General features: G+C 43.1%; 1 protein-coding gene across 3 annotated transcripts in view; it reads left to right on the forward strand.

Moving 5' to 3' along the window:
* Rasgrp3 (RAS guanyl releasing protein 3) overlaps positions 1-25,190 on the forward strand; it is a 98,870-nt gene that overhangs the window by 67,925 nt on the left and 5,755 nt on the right. For all 3 annotated transcript variants that reach the window (XM_075955038.1, XM_075955039.1, XM_075955036.1), the window contains exons 8-14: positions 628-801; positions 1,388-1,504; positions 2,477-2,752; positions 10,400-10,477; positions 12,925-13,041; positions 15,968-16,083; positions 18,726-18,873. In XM_075955038.1, the coding sequence (XP_075811153.1) occupies positions 628-801; positions 1,388-1,504; positions 2,477-2,752; positions 10,400-10,477; positions 12,925-13,041; positions 15,968-16,083; positions 18,726-18,873 (1,026 nt within the window). The remainder of the gene's footprint in view (positions 1-627; positions 802-1,387; positions 1,505-2,476; positions 2,753-10,399; positions 10,478-12,924; positions 13,042-15,967; positions 16,084-18,725; positions 18,874-25,190) is intronic.

Genomic DNA, 25,190 nt, shown 5'->3' on the forward strand with positions numbered 1-25,190 from the left:
AGCAAATCGTGTTAGTAAAGAACCATTATGATGCTTCTCAGCCAGGCCAAGGAAGGTGATTTCCTGATTTGTATAGGATAGGATACAAGGCTCAACCCTAGGTGATGGCATCTCCCCTCACACCATGAAAACACATCTAGATTGCTAAAGAGCATTCTTACTTTATTTTTTCCGATCTCCATTTTTTTCTTTGAAATACTAGAAGCTTATTTTTATTTGAGAGTATTATATTCCATCCACCTCCTGTTCTTCAGTGTGTGTCATTGTATCTTAAACATGTTTATTCTTTGGCGCCACTGGTAGAACTAAAAATGGAAAACCTTAGTTCTTTCCCGGCATGATATTGATCCTGTCTGCCTTAATATTCCCAGGCTAGTGGCCTAGATGGATCTGAGGGTTTGGGAAGTTCAGAATTCTCTATAATATAACTTTGAATTTTACCCATTTCCCTCCCTCCTCCAAATGCTAAAGATGCAGAGGTCTCGAACTTGAAAGAATCCTTTATGAAAATGGAAGAAATCACCACGTTGTCATGAAAGGCTAGCTCACCCCCTTTACCCAACTGTCTAATGGCTGCTTTTGTGATAGCTCCATTCTAGTTTAGAATCTGATTCTTCCTCTCCCCAGTTCACCGATTATCAGAGCTACGTCATCCATGGCTGCTTGGAGAATAACCCAACTTTGGAGCGATCTATTGCTTTATTTAATGGAATCTCTAAGTGGGTCCAGCTGATGGTTCTCAGCAAACCAAGTCCCCAGCAAAGGGCAGAAGTCATCACCAAGTTCATCAATGTAGCACAGGTTCGTCTCATACTCAGCTCTGGGTTTAGGGAGTCTGTGTAGTCATTAATACTATTGAGAACTGTGGTGTTTACAACAGAAGAGCACTGGACAGTTCAACCACTCATAGATGTCTAATTAACAATCCATACTCCCCTAACATCACAAGATTGTTTTAAACACCATTGCTTTAGAAATATTTGATTGTGTTCTGTGAAATATAATACCATTTTTTTTAAAAAAAATAGAGGATTCAATTTTCTTTTTTTAAATATTTATTTATTTATTATGTATACAATATTCTGTCTGTGTGTATGCCTGCAGGCCAGAAGAGGGCACCAGACCTCATTACAGATGGTTGTGAGCCACCATGTGGCTGCTGGGAATTGAACTCAGGGCCTTTGGAAGAGCAGGCAATGCTCTTAACCTCTGAGCCATCTCTCCAGCCCCGAGGATTCAATTTTCACTTCATCTCAAGTTGATGTGTTTTCTCCCCAGATTCTTGTTATTAACACTATGCTTGTATTCACCTGCAATTTGGGAAACTCGAAGTAACTTTTAAAAATCCTCACAAAGTACTGGTGTTAACTTTTTTTTTTCATTACAGAAACTCCTTCAGCTAAAAAATTTTAACACCTTGATGGCAGTGGTTGGCGGCCTTAGTCATAGCTCCATTTCCCGACTCAAAGAGACCCATTCTCACCTCTCTTCAGAGGTTACAAAGGTATGGCGGGTTCTGATCTGCATTCTGAGCAAGCAGTACAGATGGCGGTAATGTGCTCTGACCAGTATTACACGGGAAGGCAACCTTTGTCTCTTAAACCAATACAAAGTTACACATAGGGAACTAAACCGGAAGGAATTAGCCCTATTGGCAGAGTACACGCCGAAAACCAGATTGCTGCTGGTGGGAAGGGTTACACTAAGAATGTTCTGGCCAGGTTGGTGAGGTGGCCCAGTAGATGAGTATGCTTGCCACCAATGCTGGTGACCCATGTTTGATCCTTGGAACTCACATGGTGGAAGGAAAGAACTTATTCCCAACAACTCTCCTCTGATCTGTAGACATAGGCTGAGCCATGAATGCCTACCCTCCAAGACATAAATAGAAAAAGAAAAAAAATCTTATACTAAGCAAAGGTGAATATATTGTAAATATCACCTAATATTCATTTGGTACTTACTGTGTGAGTGGTGCGGAAGATACCTGATTAGTATACAGACTCAAAGGCGTGTACCTTTAAAAGTCAGTTGTCAAACTTTTTGTAATAGTTCTCTACTGTATTTATTGTAGACCATATCAAATAATCATTTTGCTTACCGAGCAGAAAGGAACATTTTTCCTTATACCAACCCTGGGCTGTAGTAGCATTAGGGTGTGTTTTATTTTAACCCTAAGGACGATGAAGATGGAGACCATTTAAATTGGTTCAATAATAAAGCAGTCTGTTGTCTGACAACCCTGGTAGCCCAGCGGTAAGCAGAGGAAAATGCAGCAGGCTGCCCACTGGAGAGCCAGGCCCAGTACTCTTTTCTGCTTTTCTTCTTCTTGGTTGACATTTCCCCCGCATCAACACTGGTGCAGCAGATCCTCCTCCTTGTAGCTGAGGAATTCCAAGTCACATCTTCCAGAATCTGGGAGTGGACAGGAGAGAAAGCTGTTGGTTGAAAACTCTACTTTTCCATCTCTTCCCAGAACTGGAATGAAATGACAGAGTTGGTCTCTTCCAATGGCAATTATTGCAATTACCGCAAGGCCTTCGCCGACTGTGATGGCTTCAAAATCCCCATCCTTGGCGTGCACTTGAAAGACTTGATAGCTGTCCATGTCATCTTCCCAGACTGGATGGAAGAGAACAAAGTGAACATCGTGAAAATGCACCAGCTCTCCGTTACCCTGAGTGAACTGGTCTCCCTGCAGAATGCCTCTCACCACTTAGAACCTAACATGGATTTGATCAACCTGCTCACTGTGAGTTGCCGGGGCCTGAGCTGCACAGCGCTTCTTCTCCTTATCTCTAGTGCCATAGAAAGACATGTCGCAACAATTCGCTTTCGGTGAAAAATTGATTTAGGGGTTAAGACATGATAAGGAGTCCCAACGAAGGAGGAAAATGGGAACTTAACACCAATAAGGAGTGCGATTTGAGACTATAGCCTTGGAGCAAACACATTTTTCTTCTTTTGGATGAATGTAGCTCTGTCCATAGGAACCCCTTCTGTAGGTCTTTCTCCCCCAAGAGCCACTTTAACCCTTTGCTCTCCCTCAGCATGCTTGCCCAACTGATCAGTTCTTCCTCGGGTCCTCAAGTCTTCTGCTTCTCTTTTGATTGCGAATTCAAAGACGCTATCTTTATTCTTAATTGAAAAGTTTTCATTTTGTATTATATGTATGTGTGTTCATGGTGTATGTGGGCGGGGTGGGGAGGGAGGTGGGGGAGCCTTTGAACATACCACAGCTGGAGGTCAGAAGACGTGGAGTTTGCTTTCTCTTTTCACATTTGTGCAAGGAGCGCCTTTACCTGCTGAGCCATCTTGCTGGCCCCTACTTGCTCTTATGTTGTTGTTGCTTAGTCTTCAGGTTTTGTTGTTGCTGTTGTTTGCTTGTTTGTTTTAGACTTGGGTCATGCAATTTAGCTCAGGATAATTTTAAACTTGTGGTCCCTCTGGCCTCAGTCTCTGAAGTGCTAGAATTGTTGCTGTGGGAGATTATGTGCTACTTTTAAAGACTTTCTAGGATATTCATTAGTCTCTTCCAAAGTGGTGATGAATCTATCACGTTTCACCCTTGTACTTTGCATTTTTCCTTAACTGTCCAAGATACTATTCTGCAGTAGATGCATTCTTTCTGTTCACGATTTATTTATGTATTCATTCACTTATTCATTCATTTTTTACCCAGCACCTTTCACAGTACTTGGCATGACTGAGAACTCAGAAGACAAAGCGAATGTTATATTTAGGAGTGATGAGTGTCAGATACTCTTATTATTTATTGACTTTGACACTAGTGGCAGATTGTTTAGATGATCTTCAGGTCTAGAGCTTTTTAAACACAACAGGTGTATAGAAGAAGACATCTTTCATTGGTTCTTCTTTTCGAAGAGGAAGAAACACAAACAGATTCTCTTACCCTTGCTTAAACAAGGGAAGGCACAACTTCCCTATTTGGCTTCATAACAGTGTAGCATCTGAAGCCAGACTGCCGTGGTGCACTGATGGTTTCTTTTTATGTCCCTGGAAAATGAAAACAATAGCTTCTCTAAGGCTCCGACAGTCTAAATCCCCTAGGACGGGTGCACTGGACTCCCAGACTTCATACACACGGTTCCCAGAGCAACTAATTGATATCAAAGGACACATCCCTAAGTAGAATGATAATATTTATTAACTGTACTCTTAATGTGAAGTTGAAGTGATCAGCTCACAGATCTCTTGAGTGTGTGTAATAAAGAATAAACAAAAAGGCATTCTCCAGCGGGGAATAATAACTCAAGCACCTGCACCGATTAATCGTTTGCCATGTAAATATGTTTCCATGAACCAGTGCCCAGAGTTGTTGCCCCAACCAGGCACCAAACCACAGGACAGACAGGTGATATCTAACAAGAAGTGCCACCGTGGACCCTAAGTTTCAAGTGTCTGCCTCTAAGCTGTATTCTTAACCTTGCGTATAACATCAGAAGGCAAGTGCCTACATTTGGACAGTGTCTCAAACACCTAAAAGGCAATGATGATTGTCCTTTGATAACAATTACTTGCTCTAGGAACAGTGTATATGAAGTCTGGGAGAAAAGATAATGTAGAGACATTAAATTTGTTTTAAGAATGTCAACCAAGGAAAGTATCTCTCCATGGTAAAATACTTGCCTAGGATGCACAAAGTCCTAGTTCTATACAAAACAAAACCTAAATGCACCAAGCAACATTATCAAAAAGAGGTGTTTAGAAAAATTTTGAATACTTTTAAAATGGAAGTTCAATAGTACAAATGGAAAACTGAATTAAAAAAAAGCTAAGAAACAATTCTTTTTCTGTTAGAAATAAAACAAAAGAAAAGAAATGGCATCCAAGTGTTTTCACTCTTTCTTTTAGGTGCACTGAGGGAAAATGTAGAAACTACTTAGAACCATATTGAAGGGGAGGTCTGCGTAGCCCAAAGTGAAGGCAAAAATCCTAGATGAAAGGTCTTGATCTCAGCCCTGCCCTGTGCTAAGCCATTCTGACTTTGCCTTTTTCTTTTTATTTATTTATTTATTAAAGATTTCTGCCTCCTCCGCGCCACTACCTCCCATTTCCCTCTCCTTCCCCCAATCAAGTTCCCCTCCCTCATCAGCCCAAAGAGCAATCAGGGTTCTCTGCCCTGTGGGAAGTCCAAGGACCACCCACCTCCATCCAGGTCTAGTAAGGTGAGCATCCAAACTGCCTAGGCTCCCACAAAGCCAGTACGTGCAGTAGAATCAAAAACCCATTGCCATTGTTCTTGAGTTCTCTGTAGTCCTCATTGTCCGCTATGTTCAGCGAGTCCGGTTTTATCCCATGCTTTTTCATAATGTTTCTGTGGTAATTTTTGAGGTCTAAATGTCTACAAATCTAGAAATACAGAATGGCAGAGCATGGAAATAAAGAAGTATCTCTGTGGTGTTGGCACATGGCCCACTGATTCCCTGGGGCAGCACAGGCCTGCAGAGGAGTCACGCACCTGAGCCAATTTCTATGTAGGTCTAATATCTTTCTCCTCTCCCCACAATTCAGCAAAATGTTTTTCACTCACAAAGCCATGTCCGGTATTTTTCCTGACTTCTGGGGAGGTAAAGTCCCCAACACGAGTCCTGAGGAACCAAACGTGTTCACTAGAGTCTAGTGGCCACCTCATGAAACACATCCATGTTTGGATTTGAAACACAAGACTGTAACTGTCTGAGGCATGAGTGCTTTTAAGAAGAGATTCATTTTTCTCCAGGTCAAGTTGTTGTCCAAAGTGACTGTGTTCTCAGGTGACCACCATGTGCTTCAGACATGGGAAGCCAAGAAGGGAGAGCTCAAGTTAGTGAACAATTGTTAAATGCCCGCCCTGTGCATCAGGCTGTCTACCAAGGCTGGAACTTTCCATGACCACCGATTTACATGACACTCCCCATGTATCTCTCTGATATATTCTCACAAGGGCCCTGTAATCCTGGGGAAAACAGAAAATGTCACACCCCCTCTGTTCCTTCATTTCTCAAAGATGAAGGAACTGAGATTTATGGATACCCCAAAAGCCTAAATGCGGCTAACTTTTGGGTATAAGGGTGGGGAGCTTTCTCCCTTAGGTAATGGACTAGGCCAGCTTTTCATTGCTATAACAAATCTCCAGTATGATTGTTATTTATGAAAAGAGAGACTTGTTTACCTCAGCCTGTTGACAGCTGGCCCTGTTGTCTTGGCTCTGTGGCAAGACTGCACGTCAGAGGGGCAACACCTGGTGAAGGAGACCACTGATCTCATGACTGGGGAAGAGAGGAGGACATGGCTGAGGTCCCACAATGCCCTTGGAAACATGATCTCATGATTTGAAGACCTTTCGCTGGGCTTCACCTTATAATGTCCCACTGCATCACAATAGAGTCAAGCCATGGCAGGAGCTTTTAACCTACAGGCCCTGGAAATAAATTTGTATTTGATTGTAGGAAATTGTATTTGATTGACCTTGGAAGGACATCTGCTCTCTACTGTGGACATATTATTAACATATAGTATATTTTGTGTTACTGAAAATTTAAACAATGTTTTCCCCAACCCTTCTCACTACTTATGTAGAGAATACAATTTATGAGGCAAAGACCATGTCACCTTCCCTATGGTGTCCTTTGTCCCTTGAACAGCATGGGTAAGTGAAGAGTGGAGGAACAGAGCGGTAGGCTATTGGGATTTAGATAGTTAGCTCTCCCGTTTAGGGGCGATCTGGAGAAGGCATCTCCCCTTGAGGACCCAAGACATATACTGAGGAGGTCTCAAAACGGGTGCCTCTGTTTCATAACATACGAAACAGACAAATTCTTTTCGTGGTATTTTTAGCCCCATCAGTTACTTTTACCATTTTGAGCACATGCAAATAGCTGGAAAGCCCCTGTGTTTTCAGTCTCTCTCTCTCTCTCTCTCTCTCTCTCTCTCTCTCTCTCTCTAAAGAAAATAAAAAAGAGAGAAGGAGGAGGAGAAGGAAAAAAATGATTGCTAAACTTATGAATATAAATACTTTGATGAACAAGTGCATTTTTTTGGTTTTTTGAGACAGAGTTTTGTTTCATAATAAGCAAAATTGAACATGAAGTCTAACTCTAGATCCAGCTGTGCTGACGGGATTGGAGAGTAAATGTAACTGACAGTGGACTAGAATATTGCCTGAAACCTCCAGGGACAAAGTATGTTAGACAAAAGTTGTTTATTTCATTTAAAAATGGGAAGTAGACAGGGAAAATCCTTAGGTCCCCAAGGAGGTCTGAGAGAGGAAATAGGGTTGCGACTGGCAGGGCAGAAATGGTCGCAGTAGCTCAGGGCACAGTTTTCTGCTCACAGATAAGCACCATGCCATGCGGCTGCTACATTGCCTAGATGCTGCATCCGTGACCTTCTAAGCAAAGCCATTAAACTGAAATCTTCACCAAAGTCCTGGCTGGAAGCTATGCTGATCAAGAAGAAATCAAGAAAGTTAATTGCTTGCTCAGGATGACAGCATTGATAAGAAGAAAGAAGATATTTGGAGAAGACCAAATCATGTCCATCGCTGGGTCAGTTATATGCCCATCTACCATGGGAAAATACCTAACAAGGGTACTCACAAGAGCATCTCGTGAACTTAGTGGTGTCTTATGGGCATTTCTGATTGAATATCTTGGAGCTGCTGTTACCTCATTCGAAGATGTTGGCGCCAATCATTATGGAATTTGGACATCGCAGGACTTGGAGGCAAGTTGGGAGGAAGGAAACAAGCTTGTCATTCAAAGCTGGAGCTAACTCCTGATAACAAGGAGTTTGGAAGGAAGACTGCACTTGGCTTTCTCTCTTATTTCTGGAAGATCCTCCATGCAAGCCCTCAAAGTGCAACTGAGGCAAAAAGCCAGATATAACAGCCCACTTTCATGAGGCATGGGGCACAGCAGCATCCTCAGTTGGGGATTTACCAAGTGGTAGGCGACTTCCCATGGGGGCTGTGTTTTATTTATATAGTAACAAGAAAGTTATTTGTTGCTGGTGACCATTAAACTCCAGATTGTTGACTTTTGACAAACCCGAGCTGGTAACTTGGTATCAAATGTCAGCAGTCAAATATGTATTATACCTGAATAACAGCTGCTTTCAACGTTTCAGAGACCATGTCACCCCCTATTGCTTCCTTATCAGAGAGCTGGTGTTCCTTTCCATGCACCATAACAAACTTCAGCACAGAGAGAAGATTGAAAACCTAATAGCATCCACAAGGATTCTTCTTTTTCCAAATAAGTCAGTGTGGTACTGTATCCGCTATTGCCTTGTTGCTGCACCAAAATATCTGGCAATGCCCTTAATCCCAGGAAGCAGAAAGAGGTGAATTCTGAGTTTGAGGTCACCCTGCTCTATATTGCAAATTCCAGGTCAGTCGGGGTTACATAGTGAGACCTCCGTCTCTAAAAACGATATGAGAAAAGCAGCTTAAAAGAGAAAAAAAAAATATTTTGTCTCGCCGTTCAAGGATCCAGTCTACTATAACAAGAAAATCACACTGTGGCACAGCTTGAAGTAACTAGTCCCAGTGCGTCTTCCCTCGGGATGCAAAGAATGATAAGCTGAAATGTGCCTAGCTTTCTCTCGCCTTTATACGGCCCAGGACCCAGCTTAGGGAAATTTAGGCTAATTGGGTTTTTCCACCCAATTAAGCTAACCAAGATAATCCCCCACAGCTTTGCCCAGAGATTTCTCTCTTTGGTGTGTAAATAGATCCATAAGAACGGGTGATACTTATCATCACAGCTACCAATGTGCCCATCAAATATCCTTTTCGTGTGTCCCGTTTCATTCTTTTGAATGATTGGCTGCTTCCTAGAGGCTTTTGTCTCTGACAAGCATGAACAGGTGTGACGACCGTTTAGAGAAAGGTCAATACTGTGTCCATTCTTAGCAAACAAGGATTTCAGGACCTGGGAGGATTTTGAGACCGTTTTATAGCAATGTCAATTTTATTCTTCTTAGGACAGAACTTCCGGTAACAAAGTCTTCAGTTTAAGGGATGTGAGGAGTGGTTGCTAGAACAGTGATGTGACCGGGCTCTGGCACATATATGATTGACCAAACATTTGCCAAACCAATGAATGCTTTGGGATTTTATGGCATCGACTTCATTTGTAAAGGAGTTCAAGCTAAAGCATCCGAGAAAACAATAGTTGGACTCTGGTTCTCTTTTCATCTCTTTTTCTTTCTCTTCTTCTTTGCTCCAGACTCACAAATGATGAAGATTTATTCTTAAACAAAGCACAAAGTTCTTAGAGGACATTTGTCGTGCCTAAAGGCCAATAGCACTGACTCTCTCGTTGTTGAAGGAGTGGTGTGGTTCACTGAGTCTCCTGGCATTAAAGGGCACGGGTGGAATTGTCTGACTTCCTGTAAAGCTCATGGCTTGCTTCAGGTGCCAGGGAGCATGCATGTTAAAGTGTTTACATGTTGTATACACTCTCTAACCTTGGTGTGAGCTGTTGTCCTTGCCTGCGCTGGTTTCTCTTCCTCTAATTCTTTCCAGGTCACAGCTACCTCCTGAATCTTTCCTGATCATTTCAGTCTCCAGGGATCCATGTGTGTAATAATAATAATAATAGCAATGAATACACATATACCAATAATAACAGTATCAAATAGCATTTCACGAGACAGTCCCATATGCCAAGTCCTTGTGAATACTTTGAACATATTTTTTCATAGGATCCGCAGCTAGTTTGATGGAGAATTGTATAGCTAGTCACATTTAACAGATACAGAATCCGAGTTACGGAAGCACAAATAACTTTACCCGGGCTCCAGAGTTCACCGATGACAGACTCAGGTCTTTGCATTTACTCCTCTTTCCCAGAATAACTCTTGTAACTCCAACTGGAGCGGGACATCTCACTTCATACCTTAACACACAGTGATGGGAACACAATTTTGTTGTTGCCGTTTGCTTGAATTTTGTTTGTTCAAATTAACCGCCAGACTCTCAAGGGCAATGAGTCACTTTTTACCCTTTGGGTCACCAGGACTCTGCACAGGGCAATAGAATCTGGACTAGTTTATTCTGGTCCTGTGCTATACAACTGTCCAGTCTGCAGCCTGTAAAAATCTAGAATCCCCCAGTGACACAGGACTGAACATGTAGATCTGTCCAACCAGCACTGCAAGAAAATGGAGTCCACTGTGCTTTTCTTGATGCTGATGACCACACCAGGGTTAACTTTTTTCTTTTGAAATTTTTATTTCCCACCCCTGCGTGCCTCTGTATCTTTTATCTCGCTTGCATCTATCCAGATTACTGAGCACGAGACTTAGAGCCTTCCGTTTGAAAACATTTCAGTAATGTACATAAAGAAATGTGGTCTAGCATAATCATTCATGTTGTTTGATTCTGTCATAGCTTTCTCTGGACCTCTATCACACTGAGGATGATATTTACAAACTGTCCCTGGTGCTGGAGCCTAGAAATTCCAAATCGGTAGGTAGAGGTACCGTGTGTTTTGTTATTGTTGTTGTTGTTTATTTGTTCATTTTTGGTTTTTGAGACAGGGTTTCTCTGTGTAACAGCTCTGGCTGTCCTGGAACTCACTCTGTCGACCAGACTGGCCTCGAAATCACAGAGATCCTCCTACCTCTGCCTTCCAAGTGCTGGAATTAAAGGTGTGCGCCACCACCACCCAGTTGGTAGGTATTGTTTTTTTCTCAGGGCTCAGACACCACTGTTTGTCATTTATTGCCATTGGTCATTTCGATGGTGTTTTGTATTTTTAAAACTGAAGAACTCTGGAGATCTGCATTATTCCCATTTGACCAATGGGCCGGTTTATTTCCAAATGAGTTTCTGGATTATTTCTTCACATCATCAAATGATAAAGGAAAGGAAAAATATCATCAATATGCTGTTTTATCATTGATCTTTTATCTTTTGTATCCCTCTCTAAGAACTCACCTACACAAAGGACTTTTCAAAAGTAGGGAAAAAAAGGTCAGTCATTCTAGTATTTAAGATCCTATGTTAGGTATGGTTTCTGTCTAGATCCTTTATATCCTTCCAGGCTTTGTATAAATAAATAGACAAAGAAAGAGAGAGAGAGAGAGAGAGAGAGAGAGAGAGAGAGAGAGAGAAAGAAAGAATTGGAGAGATGGCTTAGTGGTGAAGAACACTTGCTGCTATTGCAGAGAACTGGGTTTGGTTGTCAGCACCCATGTGGTGGCTCACAATCACCTGCAACTCAAGTTCTAGGGATTTTAATGCCCTCTTTTGGTCTCCATATGGGACACATTCATACATGCAGGTCAAAATACTCATATGCACAAATAAAAAGAAAAGAAAATAAACAAAAACAAAGATATCAATGAGAGCAGCACAAAGACCTCCTCATGCCCCATAAAAGTAGTTTAAGAAAATGTTAATGTCTCAAAAACTATCTGATTAAAAATGGTTGAAGAAGACACCTAAGGTTGACCTCTAGAGCCCACATACACATGCAATACATGTTTGCACACATGCAGGCACACACATTCATACACCCAGAGTCATGGTGTGAGAAGGGATGCAATACCGTGAGTGTGGGCATGAATCTATCTAAATTGTATAAAGGTGTTGGTCTTGCTAACTGCCCACCAGTAGTACCCACCTCATCATTGTTTGGGGTTTAATTGAGTTACGGTTCCTTTCAGATCCTCTTGCAAAAAATAAAAAATGTATTCCCAGTTCAGATCAAATAAAGAACCTCCCAGAACAGGTTTGCCTGTGTGCACCAGTGAAACAGAGCCCATGGATGAGGGTCCCACAGAGAGCAGCCAATAAACCGTACAACAGCCTTAGCTTGACTCCCGATTAGATTGTGTGTCCTGTTCAGGCTGTGTATTATTGTCATCACATTCCCCATGTGACTAAGAGAAAATGTCTTATAAGACAGACAAGCCCTATTGGAAAAGCTTGCAGAGAAGTCACTGGCCAGAGAGAGGACAGAGAGACCCAAGCATTCACACAACAGTTGGATGGGAAATTAGCACCTTAACCAAAGCATGGGTGCAAGGACAGGAACTTGGCCATGTGTTGGTTACGAGCTGTTGTATGCATTCAATGCAAATCGATCACTAACACACGCTATGTAAAACACAGATAAAATTAGATAGCTTTTGTTTTTGAGACAGGATCTTGCTATAAAACCTGGGCTGGCCTCAAACTCCTGACCTCAGTTTCCCAGGTGTTGGAATTACAGGCCTGTGCCACTGTGGTTGACTTGACAATTATAATTTATATGTATGCATGTGTGTATACATATATACATATGTAAAAGTCCATGTTGCATTACCATGTAAACCTTTAGAAATGGTCTGATGATATTCTGTAGTTAGTGAACCCGGATGGGTTATTGGAGTGGTCTAGGAGTACAGTTTTTATATATGTATGTATGTATATATGCCCAAATATATGTATATATATTTACTTAAAAGACTATAAATGGAGGTGGCTATTAAACAAAGGGCTTATCAAAACATATCCTTAGCCATGTGTGCTAGTGCACGCCTAGAAGACTCACACTCAGGGGCCAAGGCAATGGAATGGTAAGTTCCAGGGCTACATAGCAAGGGGCTTTGTCTCAAAAAGCACAAACTAAGGGAAGGCATGTTTTATGTTACTGGTTAGATTCTATTAACAAAAGATGTTGGTTTACAAACATGTAAATTTGGCTATGGTGGTCTCAGGAGGCAGAGGCAAGAGGATCTATACAAATTCGACACCAATCTGGTCTATGTTGTCTCAGTCCTACTGGGGTGACATAGTGAGACACTGTTTCAAGTAAACACTTGAGCACTATATAAACTTAAGTCTTTACTTCTATTCATATATTAAATTTTCTGTCCTGGTGGATCAAGTTCCAGCTAATAGTGAAAAATGTGTGTGTGTTCTTTTAGCAGCCTACCTCCCCCACAACGCCCAACAAGCCTGTGGTGCCCCTGGAGTGGGCTTCAGGGGTGATACCAAAGCCAGACCCCACCATCATCAACAAACACATAAGGAAGTTGGTGGAGGTACGTAATTGAAGAAGAGTAAGTAGAATGTTCTAGAAAGCCTCCTTCTCTTTCCTGAATGTGCTATGATTATCCAGAACTCAGATGACCATGAAAACAGCAAATAGGAACAATTGAGCTTGATTGAGGAACAAGTTCCTCAACTGAAACTCCATGCTTCCTGCATGGGCCCCAAGAGAATTTATCAGAAAGTACCCTTCTGTCTCAAGTTTTCTCAGCTCTCTCTAGCTCCCTTCTTGGCCATTTGCCAGCTCTGTCACTGTCATGAAGGACATTAGGGATTAGAATTATTCTTGGAAAACCCACTCCAGATGAGTTTGTTACTTCAGAGCAGGGAAATACCCTATGAGCTGGATTTTTTTCACCTGCTGTATATGATGAGGGTTTAATGATACGGTTACATAGTTCCACTAAGGTCAGAAAAATCACTCAATCCAAGTCAAGGCTTTTTCAGGGTTCTCCATGTAGAAAGCAAAACAGATTTGGGTGTGGTAGTGTACCCATGTAATACCTGCACTTGGGGAAACTGAGGCAGAAGGATGGTGAGTTTGAGGACAACTTGGACTACAGTGAAACTCTGCCTCAAAGGATAAGAGAGAGAGAGAGAGAGAGAGAGAGAGAGAGAGAGAGAGAGAGAACACAGAAGAGGAGAAGCACCAGTGTGGAGGAAGAAGTAGGAATATCTCTGTCATTGGTAATTGATTAAACCCCTGATTTCATAGACTGGTGCTTTATCTATTACAAATAAGGCTGACTCTATGAGACAGAGTATCTATGGTATACATAGTGTTCTTTGCTGGAAAGAGATGTTTCAGAAGAACATAAAGGATCTTCTTTGTTTTGGAAAACCCAGGAATCTGGTAATTTCTGAGAGAAGTTTTATGTTGTGTATGAGGCATAAAGAAATAGTTAAAAGGCATAGTGTGGAGGGCCCGATGTGCCAATGCGTATGGGAGGCTGAGGCAGGAGAGTTAAAGGCAACCAGGGCTACAAAACAGGATCCTATCTCAAGAACAAGTTAAATGCTGGAAGGATTGCTCAGTGGTTAAAAGGACTCCCTGGTCTTCTGCAGGGCATGGATTTGATTCCTAGCACCCACATTGGGTGGCTAACACCGTAACTGTAACTCCAGCTAGGGGACCCAATGCCACTGTGACTTCCGTGGGTACCTGAATGCACGTGCCTGGACACAGACACACCAGCACACATACGATTCAAAAATAAAATAGATCTAAGCAAACAAGCGAGCAAACAGAAAACCCAAGCAAGCCAATGATAATCACAAAGGTGGTGCGGAAGGACTTTTGCTGAGGGAAGGGACTAAGAAGTCTGTACAGTCCAGGGCAAAGAGGAACAGAGTTTGGGGACCAGAAGGACCCAAGGAGAACATTGCACATCAGGATACTCTGATGATAGAAAATCAAAAATGAAAGGTAGAGATCTTCCTTTTCCCTTCCTCCCTCCCTCTCTTCTTTCCTTCCTTCTTTCCTTCCTTCCTTCCTTCCTTCCTTCCTTCCTTCCTTTCTTGACATCCTTTTCTCTCTCATTTTCTTGCATCTTTTAAAATTAACATATAACCTATTAGATTTTATTAAGGCATTGTCAAACAAATTTCCTTTTTATCTTTTCTCCTGGCTTTCTCTTTTCCTCCAGCCCCCGTTTCTGTTTGTGCCCTCTCACTCCCCACTAACCTCCTTTCTGTCTCATATGTCCTGTTGCTCTCCCAACACCCCCCATTTCCCTCTCATGCTTTTCTTTCTACTTCCTCAGCTTATATCTATGTCCACACAGTCCTATACACACACACACAGAAACATTCAAAGCCACAATATGCATGTAATGAGAGAAAATGAGCGATTTTTTTCTTTTTGGAACTAGATCACCTCATTTAATATAATACTCTCCAAATCCATCGGTTATTTTTGAAAATTTCAATTTTCTTTTTTTTAAACAGCTGAATAAGGTTTTTCCTATCGTGTGTGCACCGCATTTTCATCATCCCAATACTTATTATTCATTAGCAAAACAGCTTAAAGGTTAACTATTTTGAAGTATCTAATATTGTCATTGAATATCCATACTTTTTATAGAGTACAAAAATTTTGTAAAAACAAATTTTAGTACAGGTTTTTAATAAACTTGCCTTTCATTTGATTAAACTAATGGTAAGCATTTTAACCCAAACTGGGCCAACGTTTCACCAAGGAATTCGGATTGGATTTGAAAATGAGATGGTGAAGGACAGAGGAGAGAAGGGAAGGAGGGGAAATAGAGATTCTCTTCTGAGCGGGGGGGGGGGGGGGGGTTGCAGGATGAGGTGGTTCCAGATAAATGCTTTTAGACATTGCCTGTATCTGGGGACTCTTGGTTCAAGCTGCCTCTCCTGTTGCTAAGTAGACCCTTAGAGTGCTTGACTTTTTAAAGGGGAGAGTCCGCATGTCTCATTTACCATTCTGAATGATTTTTAGCCTGTACATTGACTTGGATTCGAACTGTAAAATCTATTTGTTCATTTGTAAACACTTCTTGTCTCCCAATATGAATAAAAAAAATCCTTACTGGAATTTTTAGGGGGATAACATTCAACACCATTCAACACATTTTCAATTTTTGAAGTTATTTAAATTTGTAAAGTTTCATTTTCCATTTTCATAGAATTGTAATCAATAAACTCACCAGCCTAACTCCTGCTCAACCCTGAGGTCTCAGTTTAGACTTTTTTTTTAACCTCCAGGAAATCTTTATCTAAATTCAAACCTCCAATTCAAACCACTTACTGCTTTATAGTGTTAATTAAGTGTGAGTTTACAGATCCTCCACCAGATTCTAGGCTCTTTGATTGAGTGTACAATCCACATATTGCTGTTCACAAGATTAATGGCCAACCTATGCACACTCAAGGTAAATGGTTTTTTCTCCTTTGCAGTCTGTGTTTCGAAACTACGATCATGATCACGATGGCTACATCTCCCAAGAGGACTTTGAGAGCATAGCTGCCAATTTCCCCTTCCTGGATTCCTTCTGTGTGCTAGACAAAGACCAGTGAGTTCCATTTTTTTTAATTTTTTTATTTTAGTGGATCTAGCTTAAAGCAGAAGATTATCTATGCAGTGGGACAGGCAAACCTGCATCCTGCGTCCCGACAAGCTTTGCCCGACTGTTCTGATAGAACAGTCTGACTTTCCACTCGTTTTTCTTGGCGTCCCTAAACCTAACCTGTTGGGTGCTGTCACAGGGCAGACCACATCTCTGTTAAGCATAAGTGCCCATCTGGAAATGAACCAGCTCTCAGTTTCTATCAATACTTCTAGTGCTTTGCTACCACCTCCAAAACCCCCGTCAAGAGAAGTGGAAGTGACCAACCTGAGGGCAGATGCCTGTAGCTCAGGCTACTTGGCAGACTGAGGCAGGAGGATCTCAAGCTCGGGGCCTGCTTGGGTTCACAGAGAAAGTATTCAGCATCAGCCTAGACCACTTGATCAGTGAGACCATGTCTCAAAATAAAAAATACTAAAGGATAAAGGTCAAGGTGAAGAATTGCCGTGTAATTTTCCACTTATTTAAGTCCAGCATTCCTACTGACTAGCCAACATTCTTCTTTCTAGTAACTCACAGGGTAAGCTCCTCCATCTTGTGGTTCTGCATACATCTTGGTTCCTGAAATTCCTAGCGTGTGAGAGAACGCACGGTAGACAGGCACAGGAGTTTCTTCAGCTCCTTTGATCTTTGAGTGCTTTGTATCACATCTGTTGGAAACTGGAAGCTCCTGTGCCAGGAGCAACTTCACATAATGTAAGATGGGATATATGCTCGGCAGCAAGCTACTCCTTTCTCTGTCTCTTGAGCCCTGAAAGGACCTGAGCCAGGTTACTGCCTGGTGGTTAAACTCCTGTTGCCCTATGGTATAGTAAGCGGATCCCTGGAACATGTATGATTCAATGATTCTACATCTCTGTATGTGTATACACACACACACACACACACACGTCTTCCTAAATGAATGCAGTCCACATTAGACTTTTGTGTCTGTTTGCAATTGATGCGTATGTCTGCACAAATTGTATGACACATGTTTTTAAGGCTGGGAAAGATACTAAATGACTGAATTTTATAAAGTATAAGTATGATTCAGGTTATTTTGCATATGAGATGAAAAAAGGACCTTAACTCTGGAGTTCAATTATGAACCTGTGGTCATGTGAGTTGGAAATGGAAGACAGGGACTTTGGCAGGCTATGTTGATTTGGAGGGGTGTGTACAGGGAGAGACGTCTAGCCAGTTCTGGAAGACGCAGTATGAAATGTGTGAGGGCAGTCAGGGTTGGAGGTGCACACTGAGTTTTCAGCCCCACAACACTAGCTGGGTGCTGGAACCTCAGTGCAATAGTTTTTTCTGGTGGGAAATTTGGGGGAGGGGGATGGGATCAGGGCTCCAGAAAGAAATATGTGGACTTCCCTCCCCACTCATAGACAATGAAAGTAACAAGTAGAATTCTTCAGAAAAGACAGAGAAGAGGAAGCAGAAGAGGAAAGAGTAAACCAACATGGCTCAGAAGTGCAGGCTCCATAGAGAAGAAGGTGTCAACAAATAAATACCCCTGGGTCACACACTGTTGTGAGATCAGAGTTTTCAAAAAATGAGAGGACACCACCGGGGATTGTCCATGGTGACGGTTTAGTAGAATGGCAGCGGGAGAAACTGGACTGGGTGCTGTAGAATGATGACAGAAAATGCTAACGAGTGATGCTTTTGATAACTTTGGGAGTTGGTAAGAGAGAAAGACTGGTGCTGGGGAAGACAGCTGGAGCAAGGAATGAGATCAGAGGAGAAGGGAAGCATTGGGCATCTCCGTAAGCCGGAGAAATGGGTGAGAAGATTGTGCAGAGCCTGGGAGAGAGCAGAGGTCTGTGGAGCCTGGAGAGCAGGGATGGGAGTGGTCCTTCTGATGCTGTAGGAAGAGCCAGGAGAGGAAGGATGAGGAGACCCTGAGCAGGGCAGGCAAGGTGAGATCTCTGTACCTGGCACTTGCCTGTATCATATGTGTTCAGTCCCTTACTGATAGACCAGTGACAACAAGCAAGGTGTGTGATAAACAGAGAACACATAGGTGGAAGAGGAGAGTCGTTTTGTGGGGATGATATCTGCAGGATTTGCTCTAGATAAGCCGTGGATCTGGAGGACACAGATGCAAAGGTCTCTGGGGGTGCAGCCTGCAATGAATCGGGCTGAATAAAGATGAGAGGGACAGCAGGAATTTCAACCTTATTGTTAGTTGTAACACAAGTAATAAAAAACCCAAGGCAGATATTGGGCTTCAACCTGAAGGTCAGAAAAGCAAAATGGTCAGTCACTCTTATCTCTACCTCAGTGTGAAATGGCGATCCTGCCTCTAGCAATCTCTGGAGACTGTGTCTGAGAGCTTTCACTCACATGCACGCTGGCGCGCGCGCACACACACACACACACACACACACACACACACACACACAGCATCTACTTATTGAAGAAGGTTTTGAATATTTGATGTGTCTTTGGAGACTCATCCTCCTTTTGAATGTTTAAGTAAAGTGAACATCTCTCTTTTGCTTTTGGTCACAAAGGTTTGGGAGGTGGGTACCAGAGTGTCGCAGCTGCTTAGTGATACGGTATTCACAGATTCTTCTCTTCTTTGACTTCCCTAACAGGGATGGCCTAATTAGCAAAGACGAAATGATGGCCTATTTTCTGAGAGCTAAATCCCAGCTACACTGCAAAATGGGACCAGGATTTATCCATAATTTTCAGGAGATGAATTATCTCAAGCCGACCTTCTGTGAACACTGTGCGGGATTTGTAAGTCAGATTTTCCGTTTCCATTTTTTTTTTTTTTTTTTTTGCAGCCCTTTGGAAAGGCAGGGAAATGATTTCCTCAGTAGAATCCATTTTCTTTTCTGCATCAGAAATAAAATGTGTGGTGATTCCCTGAAATTAAAGATGAAATAAAAATCAAACTGAGATCTGTGAGTTTAGCTATGCTCTGGGAGTACCCCAAAGCAAGATAGGGAAGGATGCTGAGCTCCACTAGCTAAAGAAAGAACTTCTACTACTGCTGTCTGCCAGGGGAAGTATCAGCCTAGAGAGCTCTGGCATTCGTCACCACTCTTGGTAATGATTGCTCCAAAGAGAAGCATTTATCTTAGCCAGTTCCTTCTAGCACTGATTTAACATGTTCGCCACTACATCCATCATGGCATGGCTCAATACTTCCCAACTCAAAGAGGAAAAAAAAACCCTTTGGGGATAAGGCAGTCATGATAATAAATAACATTTACTTAATGCTTGACAGTAACAAAGTCCCTGGGCATCGATGTGAGGAATCCCCACAGCATGAGATAGGCATTTTCTCCGCATTTGCCCTGTGAAGATGGAGAGGTGTAAAGTGACTAGCCCAACTCCTCCACGATTGCAGAGTTCTAATCAGGTGTGGACTCAAACACGGGAGCTCTGAGTGTGAGTCCTGCGCTTGGCCCTCACCTCTGCAGTACCAGAACACTGTATACCACAGTTCTCAACCTGTGGGTCGCGACCGCTTTGGTGATCAAATGACCTTTTCACGGGAGTCAGATATCAGATCTCCTGCATATCAAATATTGACGCTACGATTCATAGCAGTAGCAAAATTATGGTTATGGAGTAGCAACGAAGATAATTTTTTGCTTGGGGGTCACCACGACTTGTGGAACTGTATTAAGGGTCACACACAACATTAAGAGGATGGGAACCACTGCTGTATACTTACCCTGACACTGGGCAGTGAAGCCAGCTCTGGGCCTTCTCCTTACCAGATTTTTGAACTCTGATTATCTTCCAATTGGTGCTCAAGTAAAAGAGAATGAAAAGTTTGAGGTGAGGGTGGCCCAGCACCTAGGTAAGATAAACCACCCGAGCTTTACTCTTGGTTCTGTTCAGCTGTCACGTGCCAGGGCTGACTGCTTTGGGTTGCCTGTCAACTACGCTGTTCCCATGCCCTGCTTGAAGGCCTGGCTTTGGGAGACCCAGGGCACACATCTCTTTGAGAACAGGTATATAAGGCAACTTCTACTTTCGACAGCAGCAGCCCCCAGACCATTCTAGCCAGTTTGCCTCATCAGTCCCAGGGGCAGAGACGTTCCTTTTCTTACAGTAGCATCTCCGCTGGGTGTGTCCTTCACCGCACCACCCTATTGTACAACGAATGCATTTTCTTTTTCGTGTGCCTCTTGTTTCTCTATTCCCATGGGAGTTTGGGGAAGTAGATAAACCTGAAAATGCAAGTGGGGTGAAACCACGGGTACCACTGCAAAAGCCTGAGCCTTCGGACGGAAAGGTCAGACTGAGTGGACTTGCCAAGGCAGAACTGGGAATTGGGATGCTTATTTGGTCTTTAGCGGTGTAGGACAGATTTGAGGTACTTATTCAGTCTCAGCGTGGAAGCCGTTGCTGCCTCCTCCTACGTGGGGATGCCTGCTTCTAAGAAGAAGGTCGACGTTGGATTCCGCATCTTCTGCCCACTCATCTGAGTACACTTGCTGTTGCTGTGCTCTGCTATTCCTGGTATGAAGCACACAACTCTGGACCTGGAGTCTCGAACCTTAGCTTTGAACCTTAGTTTTGCCCCTCTTACTCCGTGTTGTGGGCCCAAGTTAATGACTACCATGATGTCTGCTTTCCTATTTGTAAAAAATAGTCAATACACTGCTTACCTGGCAAGTTGTTGGGGAGATAAATAATACCAGGCAAGTTACAAGTCTGAAAGTATCAAGGGGTTGGGACAAAGAGGAAACAGCGTAAACTTTCTGAAAGTATTCTTTTGGCACATTTAGAGGTTGCCTGAAATTAACTCTTTTAAGTTTATAGCCCTTTTCATTTTTTGAAATTTATTTAATTTCATTAGTACAGCTTGACTTGGGCTTTGCTCACTTAATACTCAAGGGTCCGCTGATTTTTCAAGGGATTTATAAATACAACTCTGAAGGTACATCCTTGAAAGGAATTGTGAGACTGCCAGGAACCATTTTCCAGTGCCTGGGCCATCTGCTTTTGAAATAAATTCTATTTTAAGGGCAAGGAAGGCAGTGCATATATTTCAGAATCAGGATGCCAGAACTGAAAGTGTGTTGGTAATCCCCGTATTTTATAGAAGAAGAAACCAAAGGCTGGAGAAGTGAAGAGAGTTAGTTCCCCAAGGTCACGTAAGTCATTGGCAGCTGGGGCATGAACCCCAGCCAGCTTTCCTAACTCTCAGTCCAGTGTTCTTTATATTGTAAAGAATGTCAAGTATTGTACAAGCCCATGGTCTCAGATCAAAGAAGCCTGGGAAATGCTCCCAAGACTCACCTAAGTTGGGTTGCCTCTGGCTGTTGTTGGCTGGCACACTGACCCAGTGCCTTTCCTGGCAGTGTATCCTCCTGGCTCCTAAGTGAGCTCAGCAAACCAAGTCCTGAAAGGACTCTTGCTTGACTATATCTCTTTGCAGCAGCTCTGCAGTTGGTGCTAATAACATATTGGAACTTTCATTAGGGCGTCCTATCTTTAGGGGTGGGGTGGGGTTTCATGCAATAGTCCAAGATAGGCTTGAACTTGAGACCCTTTTTCCTTAGTCTTCTGAATGCTGGGATTAAACACAAGCACCACCACACCTGGAAAGGATGCTATGTCTTCCTCCTCCTGTTTTCCTCCTCCTCCTTCTCTTCTTCTTCTTCCTCCTTCTCCTTCTCTTTCTCCTCCTCTGTTCCTTCTTCTTCTTTCCCCTTTTTATTTAAAATAGATTTTTTTCTCACATAACATATCCTGATTATTGTTTTCCCTTCCTCTACTCCTCCCATTTCCTCCCCATGCAGTCTCCGTTCCAGATCCACCTCTTTATTTCTTTAAGAAAAAAAAAACAAACAGGCTTCTAAGGGATAATAATAAAACAGAATAAAATAAGTTAAACAAAAACTAACACATTGGAACAGAACAAAACAAGCAAGCAGAAGGAAAAGAGCCCAAGATAAGGCACAAGAAACAGATATACACCAGAGGCCCACTTGTTTGAATTCCCAGGAATCCCATAAAAGCACTAAACTGGAAGTCATAGTATAGATCCAAACACCTGTGCAGTCCCTGTGCGTGCTGCCTCGGTCTCTGTGAGATCATATATGTGTTGATCATGTTGATTTAGAGGACCTTTTTTTCTTGGTGTCCCCTCTGACTCTTACACTATTTCTGCCTCCTTTTATGTAGGGTTCCCTGACCCTGGAGGGGAGGGATTTGATGGAGACATCCCATTTAGGGCTGAGTGCTCCAAGGCCTCTCATTTTCTGCATATGTCTGGCTGTGGGTCTCTGTATTTGTTCCTGTCTGCTGCAAGAGGAAGCCTCTCTGACAATGGCTGAGAAGGCACTGACCTATGACCTAGGGGAATGTCCTGAGGAGTCATTTTAATGCTGTGTTCCTTTAGCAGCACAGTGGTTTGGCTCCCCTCAGGTCTCTGGCCTATCTAGTTTCAGGTTATTGGTCACCCGAGTAGTGCTGGGTATGGGCTCCATCTGGTGGAGTGGGCCTTAAGTCAAATCAGATAGTGGTTGGTTATTCCCACAAGCTTCGAACCACTGTTGCACCAGCATCATACAGGCAGGACACTGTTGTAGATCAAAGGGTTTGTGGCTGAGTTGGGGTTTATTTTTCTCCTTTGGTAGCACACAGAGACATGTACCAAAGACACTGGAACCGAGGGTGAAGGATCATGCAGGCACCAGCTCCACGTCTCTGTGTTCAGTGAGTCACTTAGTGTTGTCTTCAGCAACAGGACCTTGCCATCAGTTTGTGGAGAACAGCCTATAGTCTTGGCAACAGCCTGCGTTGTTTGGAGGTTCCCATGGGACCCCTTTGGCACACAGCTCAATTAGAGGTAACCCAGTCCTGGTACAGTGAGCTTCATTTGGTGACAAGAGAAGTCCAGTTGGGACGGTGTCTCCCCCATTATTTCGAGATTTTATTTAGGTCAATTTCATACATGCATATATTTTAGTAGGCTTCTAACTATATTAGATTTCCATATTACTCCTCAAATGGTCCTTAATTTTACCTGACTCTCCTCATATGTATGCCCTCCCTCCTCCCCCCTTTCCTCTTCACTTGATCCCCCCCGAATCCAACCATAATTATCTATTCTATTCCATTATGGAGGTCTATCTGTCCCTACTCATCCCTTAGTTTGTACCTGACCTCTGTGGGTCTATGGATTGTAATTTCGTTATCATCAAATTCACCAGCTTATATCCACATATAGGTGAATGCATACATATTTGTCTTTCTGGATCTGGGTTACCTCACTCAGAATGATCTCTTTTTCTAGTTCTAAGATTGCCTCTTCTTCAGTCTCCTTCTGGTTCCGTTCTAGTGGCTTTGTTCATACAGATGCGACCCAGAGGCAGTGGTAAGAATGTCATCACTCCTAAAGTTTTCCCGGTTGGGACTTGCAAGGTATCTACTTCCTGGATCGTTATCTTCACGCCTATGGCAGAAGCCAACTAGATGACTTTTAAAGCTTCCTGGGCTCCTGAGACCTGTAACTAACCTGACCACCCTCTTCCCTTTTCTGCCCCCATCTGGTCTCCTGTGGTACTCTACTACGAGCCCACCTGTCTGTCTCTGGTAAAGAAATCTTTCCTGAGGCAAACTGTAGCCCTGCCAGAAGGCATTTGCATTTTACTGTGTTCTAGAAGATCTTGGCACTATGAAGGGTCAAAGGAATCTCTGGGTTCCCCTGGCAGAATTTCCTTGTCTTCATGAGAGAAAGGGGCAGCCACCCTCTTGCCCTGATATCACTCTGCATTGGCAACTGCTTTTGTTATTGGGGCCGGATGCCTGTCCTCAGGGGCATTGTGAACAGAGTTCCCACTCGGCTCAGGAGGCCGCTGGCCCCGCTCCTTTCAGCATCAATTTGTATTTATTTATTAATTATTTATTTTGGTTTTTCGAGACAGGGTTTCTCTGTAGCTTTGGAGCCTGTCCTGGAACTAGCTCTTGTAGACCAGGCTGGCCTCGAACTCCCAGAGATCCGCCTGCCTCTGCCTCCCGAATGCTGGGATTAAAGGCATGCGCCACCACAGCCCGGCTCAGCATCAATTTATTAAGCAAGCAACAAGCACCTAACCCATTAATGAGGTTTTCCCATCTTAAGCCTAAACTAAAAGGAGCTGAGCCTAATGCTGAATGTGCAGGTGTCCCTGCTGCCCCGGGCAAATGTTATGAGAAGGTAGGAGGAAGGACAGGGCAAGGGCACCTTCCTCACAGTGTTAAGAGCTACGAGGAGGGGGAAGCTCCCACTGTTACTGGAGTTGTTAGGATCGGAACCTCAGACCCAGGAGCCCCACCCACCAAGCTAGGCTTAGCCTCCTGACCTCAAGATGCCAACTAGACAAAAAAAAAAAAAGGCTATTCAACGTGGCCACAATGAGAAGAGGAACAAGGAGATACATGACCAAGCTGTCCTCCTGGAAGTGTGGCTTGGCTCAGTTCTGACCCATTGCTCCAGGCTCTCCTGTCAGGTGATCTGAGAAGCTGTCAGAGAATTGTGGGAATTCTTGGGGGGAAACAAGCCCCTCCTCTTGCTGGCCTAAGACTTCAACCTTTTCCTTCTCTGGGTATGAGATTGCTGGAAGTCCCAGTTCCGGGGGGACCATTGCTTCATTCAATAGCTTGAGGGGGCAAGGGAAGGGAATGTGGATCTCTTTAGAATATCTTCACTATCTTCACTTCTGCCAGGACGTTACACCACAGCCAAGACTGATTTGCAAACACCTCCCTCATTGAACCTAAGGCATTTGTCGTGTCAAAGGACAAAATTACAGTTCCAGTAAAAGGTTGTAGATTGTGCAATTTTAGATTCTAAAACCAGGCACCATGTCATTCCACAGAACAGAATTAGGTGTTCCAGACAGGGAGAAGCTGGAGCCACAGCAGCCTGGTCTTTGCCTCTGCATGAAGGGGGAGGCGAGGAGAGGGGATAATAGAAAAAATAAGCCAGGCATGGAAGGCACATGCTTGTAATTTCAATGCTTGTGAGGCTGAGGCAGGAGGATTGGGAGTTCGAGACAAGCCTGGCCTCCATAGGAAAACCTAAATAAAAAAGAGAAGGGAACCGA

The sequence above is a fragment of the Microtus pennsylvanicus genome, chromosome 21 (assembly GCF_037038515.1).
Source record: "Microtus pennsylvanicus isolate mMicPen1 chromosome 21, mMicPen1.hap1, whole genome shotgun sequence".
NCBI classification, from domain to species: Eukaryota; Metazoa; Chordata; class Mammalia; order Rodentia; family Cricetidae; genus Microtus; species Microtus pennsylvanicus.